This window comes from Streptopelia decaocto (genome assembly GCF_964273445.1).
Source record: "Streptopelia decaocto genome assembly, chromosome: 13".
NCBI lineage: Eukaryota > Metazoa > Chordata > Aves > Columbiformes > Columbidae > Streptopelia > Streptopelia decaocto.
In genome coordinates, this window is record NC_138668.1 from 5,120,282 (window position 1) to 5,134,531 (window position 14,250).

Here is a 14,250-nt window from a genome sequence, read left to right on the forward strand (position 1 = left end):
AGTGCTCAAATCCCGGATGTGACAAATCACGCAGACTCGAAACGCCAGCCACAGAGGTGAACCTCAGACAGTAACCTGCACCCCTAACACCACACGTTGGACACTCAGCCCTGTAACAACCCTGTGTGATCTTGGGAACATCCCTTGATCTTTCTCATTTCCCTTAAAACAACGCTGACCAAGGCTCTTTGATCTGGATGTGACAACCCAGTGACATCCTGCTCCAAACTACAACTGATCTTCCAGGAAAACCTGCTTCAGAGCCAGGTGGAGCTGTGAAACTTGGCAACACCTTATTTCCTTCACCATCCCACCACAACACCAGCAGCAGGAGTTTCCTGATCACAAGCACCTTTTGGCAGCGTGGGAAGGCTCAGCACACCACAGCTCGTGGGCCAGTGTAATTAAGATTCTACCCAGAGCAAAGCTGGACTTGCAGCAGGAGATGGACCATCTGGAGGGATGATTGTGTAATTAGCAGCTATGGCTGCACAACCTCCCTTCCTGGGAGCAGCTCTGTGTTTCAATGCAGACACACACACGCCCGTGCCAAGAACACTGACCATGGAAGAAAAGCTCAGACAGAATGGCTGAAGCATCAGCACGATGCTCCACTCCGACCTCCCACCCGAGCTTCCCTGCGAGCCGCCCCCCCCACAACAGCACAACACACACAACATCCAGCGCCATGCATGACCCCGCCACTCTCTGCCCACCCAGCTGCAGGACTCTGATACTTGTTCATTGTCCCAGATTAATCGGCTTTATTTCAGCCCCCCAGAGCCGATCGCTGATCTCCTGACATGCCCACCCCAGCTGGGCAGACTGGACAGGGACACAATTCTTCTGGAGCCCACGCACCCAGTTTTGTTGGAGGGAAGGGACGCAACCAGGCTGGGGACCGATGGGACCAACCCCCCTCCTGTGCAACGCTTCTCTGTTCACTGCACATCGCAAAGGGAAAGGCCCTTGATGAGCCACATACACAGATTTCAGAGGCTGCTTGTTTCCCATGAGTCACCGATTCGGAAGCCTTGGGCTGAAGGAGAAATACCGCCTGCAGACACAGCGCTCTGGGCTGTGATCTAATCAGCTGCGTAGAGAAGATCTGGGCACAAACCCTCCGGAGAACCAAAAGAACGACACACTTTGGTGGCCGTGGGAGGAAAATAAAGCCAGGAAAACAAAGCACAGCTTGACTGCGAAGGGTGGATGAAGCTTCATTTGGTTCTGCTGCTGCTGCCTGATTTTATCCTCCCTTTTCTCTGCCTTACTCCTTTTTGCAATTACCTCAGAATCATTTACAAACTAAAAGTCCTCCCTACGAGTGGTCAAAATCAGTTGCATGGGGGCCACTTTCTGCCCAGACCTTTTCAAGCTTGTCCCTCTTCCACATCTGCCCTGGGGACAGAGACACCATGAGCACCCGTCCCGCTGGGGGGACCCACACCTGCGTGATGCTGTCACCACCGAGTACAGAGGGGAGGGGACACGCCAACTGGCAGTAGCACTGCAAATTTAAGACCCTTTCTTAATTCCTCTACTTGAAGACTTTTCTGGCAAAACCAAAAGGGGGGGAAGAAGGAAGGAGAGCAAGAATGAGAAATGGAAGTATTGCAGGATGAGGGAATCCCCAATATCCACAAAATAAATGAAGTAGTTCTGCCAAGACCATCTACCTCCACACACGGGAAAGGTCAATCTGACTTCCCTCTCACTTGCCAATGGGTATAGTCCAAATAACTTATTAATGGTAATGAATCCACTAATCACAAGACCCTCGTGCTCTGGGGAAAACACATAAGAAACTAAGCCCCAGAATGGATCTTGTTATCACATTAGAAAGGATTAACACCCCTTTCTCGGCCAGCTGCCCAGTGCTCATCTTTCTCTGGGCTTGCAGCAGCTCTGCAGTGTATTTTCCTTTCTCTGTCCCTGGGCAGGAGCAACAACAGTGGGGTAGGAAGGTCCATCCTCTCCCATGCCAAAGGTGGCTGAACTATTATTCTCTGCTCCATACTCCCCCCAGCTGAGTCCTCCCAGTCCAATCATCACCCACAATTGCTGGTGTACAGTGTGTGTATTGAGCACAGTCCTGCTGCAGCTTTTCGAGGAGCGGAGGGAAATGTGGAGGAAGCTCAGTACCAGGCAGGATCTGTTCCCTGCAAGCGGAGGCTGCTCTCTGGAGGAAATCCCGCTGACAACCCAACACCGCGGCACACAGCGATGCCGGGAGGAGCAATTAAGCAGAACTCAGAAGTACCTTTCAAGACCAACTCCGAGCTGTCTGCCTTGGCTACGTGTGCCTTCTCGCAGCTCTACAAAAGCCAAAGAGCCAAAGGCGGTACAACGCCAAGCAGGTACTGAGTTAATTAAGACTGAAGCGCTCACATTATAACTGTCCTGCAGCATTAGATAAAAACAAAGCACTTCACAGCTCTCTCCACTCTCCTGCTTCCAACCCACTGAGTTCCTTGAAAGGTTCCATGAGCAGGAAAATACTGCACTGCATAACAACACACAGGCAATGCACAGCCCCACAACCCAGACAAGCTGGGGGTGGCCCGATTAGTTTATTTACAATGATAGCAGCTCATGATGGCAGGAGGGAGCCAGAGGGTTTGCATGGGGGAGACACATATCCTGGCGATCTTACAGATAAATGGTTGGCTTGGCTTGCCCTTCCCACGCACAAACATACCGAGCCTTCCTCCCTCAGCCCACACCGCCTAAAAAGCCCTTGTGAAGCTCCCCCTCCAGTTCCCACTGTCACTCATGCAGTGGTGACGGTCCTGGGACCGCTGTTCCCTGCCAGGGGACGCTCCCCGGGGCTCCAAGAGTGTCTGAGCCCCCTGAGCTCTCCAGAGCTGGGGAGCAGCAGCTCTCACACATCCCAAACAGCAGTGACCCACCCCAGTTCATCGCTTGCCAACCCACTACTGCAACAGGCCAGTAATGGCCTGTCATTCCTTCAAAGTCACTACTGAGCATCCTTCACAAAACAACCTCTTCCAGCGCAATGTTGCACAGTGCAATTTTCAGAGAGAGAGAGCAGATATTTCCAGTGCACCTCAAAGAAGTCCTCAAATTTCCATCAGAATGCACTACATTTGAAAGTAGTTTCTTTTCTTGAAACAGCCATCTTTCGAGGTGGATTTAAGAGAAAAGCCTTCCACAGGAAGAAAAATGATGGCAAAAATCAAAGTCACTACTTCCATCTGATGCCTGCTGTAAAGCTGAATGGCCCAGAAAGCCGCTGGCAGCGAGTGTGCAGAGCAGCCTGCAGCAGGTAAGGAACTCGATTTGAAGCACCAGTCTCTGAGCTCGCTTACACTTGCTTTAGTCCAGAAAAACTCTGGGGCCATGACCCTTCCCTGCCTGGCACCCTGGATTATGTTCAGACGCTCACCCTCACTTTAAAGCAGTTTTGCTTTCATCTGGGAGGGTGTGACCCCATCACCAAGGTGAGCACCAACAGTAACTCAGGTCTCCCCCTTTATGGGGCTGTAAGGAAAATCAGAGCCAGGAGCATCATCTGCTCAGCCCCAACCTGGGTGCACGGCGTGCCTGTCCATCCTGCAGCCCCTCACAGCCTGCTGAAGGGCTGGTAAACATTAGTTTAGGCTGAGGACAACACCACTGGGATTTAGTGGGATTGGCAGACAAAACTAAATGACCAGAATCTCATTCCCCCTTTCCCGCAGAGCTCTGTTCTGTTTACTTCTGCCCAAAACCAGAGCTTAACTTTAATCCTGCAATCCTGAAGGTTTTATTGTTGTTTTTGTTCTCTTTGGCAGCTCTCCCTGGAAGGGGATGGACGGTCAGGGCTCCCAGCACCGATGCCAAGCACAGCAGCTCAGCACAGGGATGGAGGATGAGGACACAGCAATGGACCCACTCTCATCCAACTCTAGGCTTGACTTTGTCTCTATCTCCACCCTGTCTTGCAGGCAGATGGCATCCTGCTGCTGGCCAACAGGACCTGCTACTTTGGGCCTAATGCTGAATATTTTGGTCCTCTTGTACAGCAGCTGGAAAATGTAACCCTAAAGTGCTTTCCCTGGTACTGCCACTCCATGACTTTTTACCCACGTACAACTTGTTGTATGGGTGTTAAAGGCTACTGCAGGGGTGAACCATATCCTGATGCCTGGAACTATGGATTCAGGAGAATGAATCAGGAATGACAGAGAAGATGGGAATGGTTCCATCTGGGTTCCCCAAAACTTCCACACCAAGCTTCAGTCAACCTAGGATAGTTTCTAGCTGGAAATGGAGGGACTGGTTCAATGCAGTTGGGTTTTGCAGGTCTAAAACTAACCCAGCAAAACACAGACCAAGACAGTAGCTCCAGCCTGGGTGATGGTACCAGAACAATTCACATTTGTTATGCTGATACCGACACATGGACATGCCAGAAGCCTCATTTCTTCACATTTCTCTGAACACTGTAACTTTGTTCACAGAGTCCCAGAGCACATGGCATCAACCAACAGGCAATGGATAACTCAGAGCCACCCAAATTCACCACTACCTGCGGCTGGAGGAGACCCAGGAACCAACACAGAGCTGCAGTGATGTGGGAAGGAGAAGACCTCTTACAAATAATTCTGTCAGGCTAGACATGAGGAAGGAATTTTTGACACAGAGGGTGGTGGGAGCCTGGCCCAGGGTGCCCAGAGAGGTGGTGGATGAACCATCCCTGGAGACATCCCAGGCCAGGCTGGACGGGGCTCTGAGCAACCTGAGCTGGTGAAGATGTCCCTGCTCATGGCAGGGGTGGCACCGGGGGAGCTGGGAAGGTCCCTTCAACCCAAACTATTCCATGATTCTATGGTAAATCTCCTGCCTCTTCAAACACAGGCCCTGAGGATTAGCCCAGGGAACCCATCTCTGCCTTCAGTGACCGGGACCAAGACCTTAATAAGAAAATCCTGCGATACCTTTGATGCTGCTAATGACCGTTACATAACAGCCTGCTTAATATCTCTCCTTAGCAAACGTTTCCCCCCGCGGTTAATTTTAAAAGCTCCACTTTGCAGGAAATCACAGAGCATTTTAGAAATCTGGCCAAAGAGATGAGAGGGACTCGCTGAAGCTAATTACAGCTCTGTGCTCCTTGTGCTCAAAGCACTGCCTGCTCACAGTGTCTGCTCCATGCAATGGGGCCACCCAAGCAGAGCTTTAACACTGCTCTTCGGGCTTTGAAATGGCAGCTCAGGGGTTACTCTGATCAATGGAGGGTCTTGGTGACCAGCAAACACCTGCCATGGATGCAGGAGAGAGCTTGCAAGGTTGGAACATCAAGATGCAGGAGCAGAAGCAGACACACATGGCAGATTCATCGATTTTCTGCCTTTTGGCAGCTCTGCTGGGATGAGTCAGTGCCATCAGAGATGTTCTGCAGTACAGAGAGAGGCTCAGATTGCCGAAAGCCACCGGGCTCATGAGTGAGAGGCAGAAACAGGACCTGGGGCAGAGCTGAGAGATAATCTCTGCGTGTCTTCCAGACACAATACAAGTTGTAGACAGCAGATGATTACAGACAGATATAATTACAGGCTCTATCTTTTACAAAGCCAGAGTTGCCCAGATTAGCTGGCCTCGGGCATTTCCTCACCTCTGAGCCACTGACATCTCCAGCAGTCGCTGACAGGAGCCCTTCAGAAGGGTTTTCCCAGGCAGATCTCTCTTTCCCGCAGAAGCTGCACTTGCTTTTGATCTTTTTGTTTCGCTGATGCATTTTAAGGTGTGCCCTTATATCACACCTCTGAAGCAGCAAGTGCAGAACAGCCCACGCTCAGTATCAGGCTGAGGGATTGCTGGGGAGCAGCTTGAGCAGGACTGGCCCACGGCAGGGGATGAATCGGGAGCCAAGAGTCATCCCAGTGCCAGCAGCATCCACACAGTCTGTATGCAGCAGGGTCCACTCAAAGCCCCAGACATGGCAAGTGATGAATCAGATCCAGGACTCATCCAGGGAACTCAGGCAAGAGCCAAAGAAACCAGGAATGAAACCAGAGCTGGAGACAAGCACACCAACATCACAGCTCAAACCAGGACCAAAACCCACAGGCTGAGCTTAAATAGAGCTCCTGGGCCATGGACAGGGTGTGGGTGGGGGTCCCAGGTAAGGCTTATCAGGGCAATTAAGACCTATTAGCACCCTCAGCACCTGTCAGGGATGCTGGTCCATGCAACTGCCTATCTGGGAAGAAGGAAACCTAAAGTTTGCATCAAAAAGAGCAGGTGATCAAATGTGCTGCTCATCCCTGATGCCTGTGCCAGACTGAGAGCCGTGTACAAATGTCTTTAACGCCTCTCACATTGAGCTTCTTATCCTAATACACCTACAAAGATTTATTTGTGTTTCAGCAGCATCTCCATGGTGCTGTCTGTACCAGCATGCAGAGAACCTCATCAACCCCCTGCCAGGCGCTGAGGTGTGCTAGGTGACCTCCCAGACCCGGACAGTTTTGGGAACTGGCATTTTAGGAGAGCTGTGATGCTTTTGTTTGTTCTAAATCCTTAAATTCCCAGAGCCAGAGATCTCCGCTTCCTCAAACAGAGATAATCCAAACCACTAACGTCCTTGTCCTTCAGGAAAACATGAAAAAGCCACTCCAAACCCTCAGTAACTCGCTGACAAGTGGCTTTTTTCATACAAGAAGCACATAGCTGGCTTCAGGACTCTGATTCACAACCTTGTGAATCAAGATGACAGCCCAGTTAGGAGCTGCCATTGCAGCTTTGTGCCATGGCCACGTTGTGCTCTCAGCCACGATGCTGCTGGGTCCACCCTGGCTGATATAACCCTGCTGGGGTTTCTCCGGCAGGGGAGAAGGAGAAAAGAAGAAAAAAAATCAAGATTTCTTTTTTTATTGTACTTACATTGCAAAATTCCTGTCTAGGAAACACCTGTTTCTCAGCAGCCCTGCCCAGAGCTGCACACCGACAATCCCAAAGATGAAGAAGACAAAGAAGCACAAGAGGAGGACGTTGCCTAACATAGGCAGAGTATCTAACAGCAGGGTGACGAGTATTCGCATACCTGTGGGGAGAAGGAGAAAGCAGGTTAGAGGAGACCTTTGGTGGAAAAAGAGCGAACGCCACATCGATCCCAGCTTGGTTGTGCAGCCAGTGCACCCTGCGCAGAGAAACTGGGGTGTTTATATCTTCCCCTAAACTTTAGGGCTGAAAAAGAAGGCAAACAGGGCAAAAGGCTTAGCAGCAAATGGGAACAAACAGTGCATCTGCAAAGGGTAGAATCAAAGGTGGGATTTCAGATGTTTTCAGTAACAGAGCACTGAACAACACACAAACACGGGCAAAGCTGCAAGACAGTCTTTCCTGGAGAAACGCCTCCGCAAACCATCAGCCTCCCGAGAAACTGTCAAAATATATATTTGTAAACATATTGAACATCTCTCATGAATCACACAAATTGTTCCCCTAAACAATATAGAGCCTGTGTGGGACGATGGCTGCGCTCCGGACAATTCCTCTTCCATGGGGGACTCCTCTCCTTGCTGGCCACAGAACCACCGAGCAGCACAAGCAGGTGAAATTGTGGCTTTTTTGAGAGGGGGAAAGCAGGATGGAAATGTTTCTTCCTCTAAGCAAAGCTCTCAGCTCTGCTCGTGCTCCCTATGAATGGGGGTTCAGAGCAAGGGCTCCCCCAGCACCTTTGCTGCCAGGGAAATGCTGATTTCTGTGCCAGATGTTCCACACTAAATGAGAAGATTGAGGAATGAGGCAGCCCTGCAGAGCCTCAGCTAACCCTCACGTCTCCATCCAGTATGCTCCCAGTACCGCTGCCCAGGAGAGACTGGGTGAGGAGGCAGGGATGGGGCTGGGACCTGCGGGCACCTTCAAACTCAAGGATAAAACAGGAATAAAAAGAGAATAACAACTTGCGGCTCAGTACTTTGGTAGAGGTTAAACAAACCGCTGAGAGACCAACCAGCCATCGTTTCAACAACTGAGAATTGATGAGAGATGAACTAATGAAAAGAGAAAGAGACAAAGGCAAATTTAAATTATAGAAAAGAATAAAACCAGAAGCTGAGCCTCAAGAGCCCAGCGCTTGGCAGAGAGCAGAGCTGAAGTTTGTGATGCGGTGGAACCCATTGCGTCTGCTGGGTATGATGACACTGCTGCCTTTGGAGGTGCTTCATCCCGCTGAACCACTGCCCTGTGAACACCTTTTCCTGCCTGTGTGGAGCTTTTTCTCCCTCCATTTTCCCTTGCAGGATGCTGCTCTCCATTAGTCATCCCGTTTGAGCACAGAGCGGCGTTTACACTGACACCGTCTCTCTTCCCAAGTTGTGCATGATGCCTCTCCTGCGAATCCAAAGACGATGTGGGGCTGCAGCCTGGCATCCCTAGACCCCGGGGATGGGTGCTGGGAGGAGCAGTCTCCAAAAAAGCAGTGTCTGTCCAACCCAGCACCTCCCAGGCCATGGCAGGCGGCGTTGGCAGGAGCCGGAGCCCCATCGCGCCGCTTTACCCGCCTCCTTATCTCGCTCTGCCAGCGGAAATCCAGCCCAGCCAAGCCGGGATGGAGCCGAATTTACCTCGTCAGCACAACACGAGTGGATAAACTACCACAGCCAAGAAGCCTGTGCTAATAAATAATTAGGTGTGAGTAATAACCTCTGCATCCCAGGGCAAGAGCCTTTCAAGGTCTCCATGCCCAGCTGTGCTTGGCTCCGGTGCGGCTCCCTGCTGCTGGCGCCGGCAGCGGATGCTTCTCCGGAGGAGCCGCGATCCTGGCGCCCAGCCCCGTGCCAGCCCCGTGCCGGCCGCCCGCCAAACCCTGTCCCCATGCCACCCCAGGGCCAACAGCACCCTGTGGGGAAGGGACACAGCATCGGCAAACAGGCCGTGTGGGCAAGTGCCACGGGATGCCAGCAGCATCCTTGCCACCCCCTTTAACCACGGTGAAAGCCGTGGGGACACCTGGGGACAGGGGGAAACCCAGAGCTGGAGGCAAATGGGGGTTTGATTTGGTAACGCGTGTTCCCAACACGTGCTGTCATCGCGAGCCCCCCAGGAGCGCATCCCACAGCGCTGCCCTTCAGATCATCCTTGCAAATCTATCTTTGGAAAAGCAGAAAAGCCTCACTTAATTCCCACTGCGAAGACGATGCTGGGCCTTTCTTCTTCCCCCCTCCTCCACTCTCATTAATATCCTCCTTCTTATTTTTCCAAAAATGGTTAAAATGTATCTCCCCGTGCCAGACAACTTTTTTTCTGCTCAGCTACTTTTGGTATTTTGGGTTGTTTAGTGGCACCGTTCTCGAGATTGAATCCATCTGTTCGCTATCTGCTCAGGGTGCTCTGGGCTCCCAGCAGAATGTCAAGTGTGCCATGGGAAAAGAGCATGAGCATGAGGCTGAAATGAGGATCAGGATTCCTTTTCATTCCCATTCCATGTGATGCCTGGTTTAAACCACACAGGAGAAAAAATAAAAATACAGCAGGGAAAGGGATCTGAAAAAACAGCGACCACTACTAAAAAAAAACAGCCTAACTACAGCCCTTGCCAAACATATAAATCTCAGGAATTGTATTTTTCCAGTCATTTTCAAGGAATAATTTCTAATAGAGATGATGTTTTTATTGGCTGGGGTTCTCCTTTCTTTTCTTCACAAATAAAATATAAATTAAATTATATTGCGGGTGAACTTGTTGTGCCTGGAAGCAAAGAGCTAATGGCACTGGCTGGAAGCCAGGAAAGTGCCCAGGCATCCCAGGGAGAGATCGCTGGGCGGTTTCTCATGGGTCCTGCTTCCCTGGGCTGTGACCAAACACCAGGCTCATCTCTTCTGACCCAGCCCTAATTCTTATCTGCTCAACGTCCTTTTGCAATACTAGAAATGTAACTGTTACTGCTGGAAATTGCAAAAATACAACTGAACGGAGGGTTGTTGCTCTCCGTTCTCCGCAGACCCTGGATAATTCCAGTGTGAAACAGTAAAAGGACCGATGTTAAAAGTGGATGGAGTTAGTGTCTCGTAAGTCAAGTCTGTGATTATCTGTCCTCCAGGAACTGGGATATTTCTAAGAACACTAATCCTGCCCTGGCACTTGGTCAGGACACTGGTAGGGTTGTAAGACCAGCCGAGCTGCTCGTCAAGCTGGACAACTCAACACCAAACATGCACTGAGTGCTTTGGATTTAGTCTCACACCCTATTAACAAAAAAATTGAATATTTTCTACCACCTGTCTTCTGAAAAAAATAAAGAAAATCAAAGTGATAAGTGTAGCAGAAAACAGCCTAAAAGGCTTACTTCAAAGGTTCAGTATCGGGCTCCTAAGGAATTAAAACATAAGCTGGATTCGGATCAAAATTTCACCTGGACTTGGAGGAGTTTGGATCCTTGGGCCTCACTTTAATAGGCACATAAATCCTCAGATTCCCCCGGCTTCTGCTCTCAGCCCAACTGAATCCCAGCTTGAGACTCCCACTGTTTTGAGGGAGAGCTACGAAGGGTTTTGCGGATTGAAATAACCTCAGAGCGAGCCTGATCCTGGCCCCAGCCTGAACCCTCGGCCGCGTTCCCCGCTCCCCCCCGGCCCCGCGAGGCCACGGAGCCACCGCGCTCAACACCCCGGAGGAAAACTCCGTGTTGTGCTCTCGGGCTGCTCCGAAACCCTGGTAACAAAGCCTCCTTAGAAAAAACAAAGCTCCGAGGGGGTTTTGTGGTCCCTTTCAGCCTCTCATTTCTTTTTGTCTTGCTTTCAACTTCTAATGATGTCACTGACAAATTTACAATTTTTTTTTTTTTAAAGAAAAATCCTGAAGAATTCGAGCTCAGACTGAATCTTCAAAGACTCCTGTGCGTAAACATCCATCTGTTTCCTTGCATGTTCATCTGAGGTGCTGGAACCGAAACCCTTCTGGGGGAGTTTGTTTTGCTCTCCCTAGATGTGCCGACATGATGGGCAATTAATCCAGGCAGGATGTTCGGCGAGGAAGAGCGGAGCTGTGTCATTCAAACGTGCTTTTAAAAAGAACAGGAAATGTACTTTTTTGGCAAGGAACCTCTATGATTTCCATACAATGCCGTTGCATTTTGAATTGAGTGGATTTTGGTTAAAAAAAAAAGATTAAAGCACTATGAAATTAGTACCTTGCAAAGTACCTTGCTCAGCAGACGGCTGATTCCGGCAGGAAATTATTTCAACTTGTTGGTTTGTCTTTCAAATTGGATTTAGAAGACAAGCAGCTGAAGCCACTTGAAAATGGATTTAGGGGCCACTTGAACCTTCTATCGTGGATGAACCCAATTTTGTTCTACATGACAGCAAACCCTCTCTGGTATTTTACCAGCAAGGGAGGCTGCTGCGCTTCTAATCCTGAACACAAAGAGATGGAAATAGTTGAGAGGGTAAATCGAACCCACCCAGGGCAAGAAGATCCTTCTTAGAACTGACCTTTCCCCTTTCTTTACAGAAACTTTGTTATTTACTTTGCACTGGAAGTGGAGTTACTTATGTTGGAAACGTTGGAAAAGAGCCATGAAAATTTGGCCTCCCAGGTATAAAATCTATTCCTTTGCCCTTTACTAACATTGGTAATCATAATAAATGATTGCTAACTTGCTGTTAAAAATGAAAATAAATGATTTTGCTCTCAGCAGCAGGATTGCAGACTGCCACCACCAGGGTTAGCAGCCCGGTGTGTGGCCACGGTGAGGAAAAATGTGTTTTACTTACTTGGGACCCTGTTAATGGCTCGTAGCGGCCGAAGTACCCGGACGGTGCGGATCGCAGACAAGCTCACATTGTGCCCATCCAGAGAATACTCCATCATGCTGCAGGGGAAAGAGAAAAAGGCGTCAGGCCGTGGGATGCTCAGTCGATGGTGCTGGGGCTGCCTGTGTGCTCTGGGAGCCACAGCCCGGGTTTGCAAAACCACCCAGTCCGTGTTTGCAGCTCATAATGTGCACCATGCTGTCGGTGTGGGTTATATGGGATATTTCAGCCTCTAACAGACTGAAGATACCCACAGGGATGGCGCAGGGGCCGGCGGGCAGACGTGCTCCTGGGCAGCAGGTACAGGTAATAGGTGGGAAAGCAGGACTTGGCACGACGAGGAGCTGCAAAGCGGGGGCCACAGCAATCGGGGCAGAAGGGAAGCCCCCAATTATCTGCTCAGCTCCCCCAGCTGTGCTGCTCTCCCTTTCCATTACTTTAATCATGCTCGGGCCAGCGGCGCATTTGTGGGGAGATCACTGCACAGCACCGCATCAATAGGACATTTCTGACATTATACCCCCTACTAGCACCCCAGCGTATTTCCACGCCAGCTTATCTCTCCCCCTATGACAAAAATGTGAATAACCAAGCTGACAAATGATGTTAAAGTAATTTGGCTTCCATTTTACTATTAAGAATAGGGAACATTTTCTTTTTCATGCTCCGTCTCCATTTCACATAAACATTTCTCTCCCGGGCTGGGAAGGACGTTAAGTCAGTTTTCTTGCTCTTTTATAGCAATGAGCGGCAAATGTGCGTAGTGTTGTTTTTTTAATGGGGTTATGGCTAGTTAGCATGGCTGTAATTACAATTTATGAGTTTAACTACAGGGAAGCACTTGTAAATATGTCACAAATCTCTCACCACGCCTGTTCAAATAACATAACGGCTTCAAAAGCAACCCTGCGAGTAAGCTGCTGGATTCTGTGGAGAAAGAGCTCTCTTTTTTTTCTTTTTCTTAAATAAACAAACAAATATGGAAGGAGGGAGGCAAATAGCAGCTGAACTGCTGCAACCAGGCGCTTCAGTGGAAAGAGAGGTTTTTATTTGAAGCATCCTGCAGCCAGGATGGACCAAAATCACTACGTGCCATCAAGAAGCAACAGCCAAATGGACCAAAACAACGGCTGAATGGTTATCGGGTGATAGCAGAGGGAGGTTTGGTTTCAGGTCGGCCTTGCTCAGGCACATCATTGTCCATGACCTGCTCTGCCGGAGTCTTGCACTTCGTATTTGATGCCTTGCTCCTCTCTACAAACTTTAATTCAGAATGTCCAGCTGTTCTGATATTTGCTTCTCTTTTGGCTTTGTCCTGAAGCTGTTTGCTGTAACCCTGTGATATCGCTGGCATTGCCACTGAGGTGGCTTTGGCCCATTAGCCTTAATTTGCTGTGCAGAGACACTGGTGATTTTGAGCTGGTTTTAGCGATAACCTTCCAGAGATTTTTTTTTCCTGAAGTAGTTAGTGAGTCTTTATAAATCAAAACCACCCTAAAGCTGGTATGCAGGAACTAAACTGAACATGATGAATATCTTTAAAACTCAGCAAGGCACAAAACCAGGTTTTAAATCAAACATTGTGTTCATTAAGCAGCCAGAGCTGTGTGAAGGACCACACAGCAGGAAAACCAGGGGAAATGCCCATTCACACCTGTGCCGAGGGGCCCAGAGCCAGGATCAGGTGTCTGCTCTAAACAGACCTTGCAGGAATAGCCAAAGCATTGTTTAAAGTCCCCAAAGTGAACAACGCTGAAGCCCGAATCTGTTCGCTGGCGTGCTCCCAATACAGCACGCTCACAATTTATCGGGTGGCTGAGTAAGTGGATTTTAGTGTAACCGATCCAGTTTTTGAACTACTAACAGCATGGAAAAGGAGTATGAAGTGCTCCGGTGGGAGCTGGTTTTGTACTCCAGAGATCATGTGCAACTATTAGCGTGTTAAAGGGCCAACTGACTCCTCGGGCCTCACTTTTATTTGGCCCTTGGAGTTTCAATGGGGCTGATAAAAGTTGAATAATCCAGGATTCGGCCCAGGAAACAGACTTTCTGACCCCGATACTTTGGACTTCTGTGATACTCCAATTAGGATTTGAAAGTAAGTCCCAGGGGGATCTACCTTGCGCAATGAAGCCAACCTAAAACACATGATGAATTCCAGACTGACCTTCTACAAGTGGTGAAAACATTTGAAACCTTCATAAAAAAGCCAAAGGTTTCTTTGTCAAGGCCAAGCTTGGGTCCTGTTCTCATATCACACCTGTAAACTGAGAATACCCTGGAAATGCCTGACAGAAACCTGCTAAAGCTGGAAATGTGGGGTATGCAGGGACTGGAGGTCTGGGTGGACTGGCACTTGGTAGGTGATTCCTACAGCCTTTGCGTATTGAAAACAAAGGAGCCAAAAGCCTTTGTGATGTCTTCTCCCACCAACAGTTTCCAGTCTTTCTGCTGTCAAGTTAAAGATGTCCAAAGCACATCACAT

General features: G+C 49.4%; 1 protein-coding gene across 1 annotated transcript in view; it reads right to left on the reverse strand.

Moving 5' to 3' along the window:
• The window catches only part of CACNA1H (calcium voltage-gated channel subunit alpha1 H), a 119,294-nt gene that overhangs the window by 99,703 nt on the left and 5,341 nt on the right, over positions 1–14,250 (reverse strand). Inside the window, exons 3-4 of the mRNA XM_082064529.1 lie at positions 11,727–11,824; positions 6,892–7,051 (exon numbers count right to left, since the gene is read on the reverse strand). Of these exons, the coding sequence (XP_081920655.1) occupies positions 6,892–7,051; positions 11,727–11,824 (258 nt within the window). The remainder of the gene's footprint in view (positions 1–6,891; positions 7,052–11,726; positions 11,825–14,250) is intronic.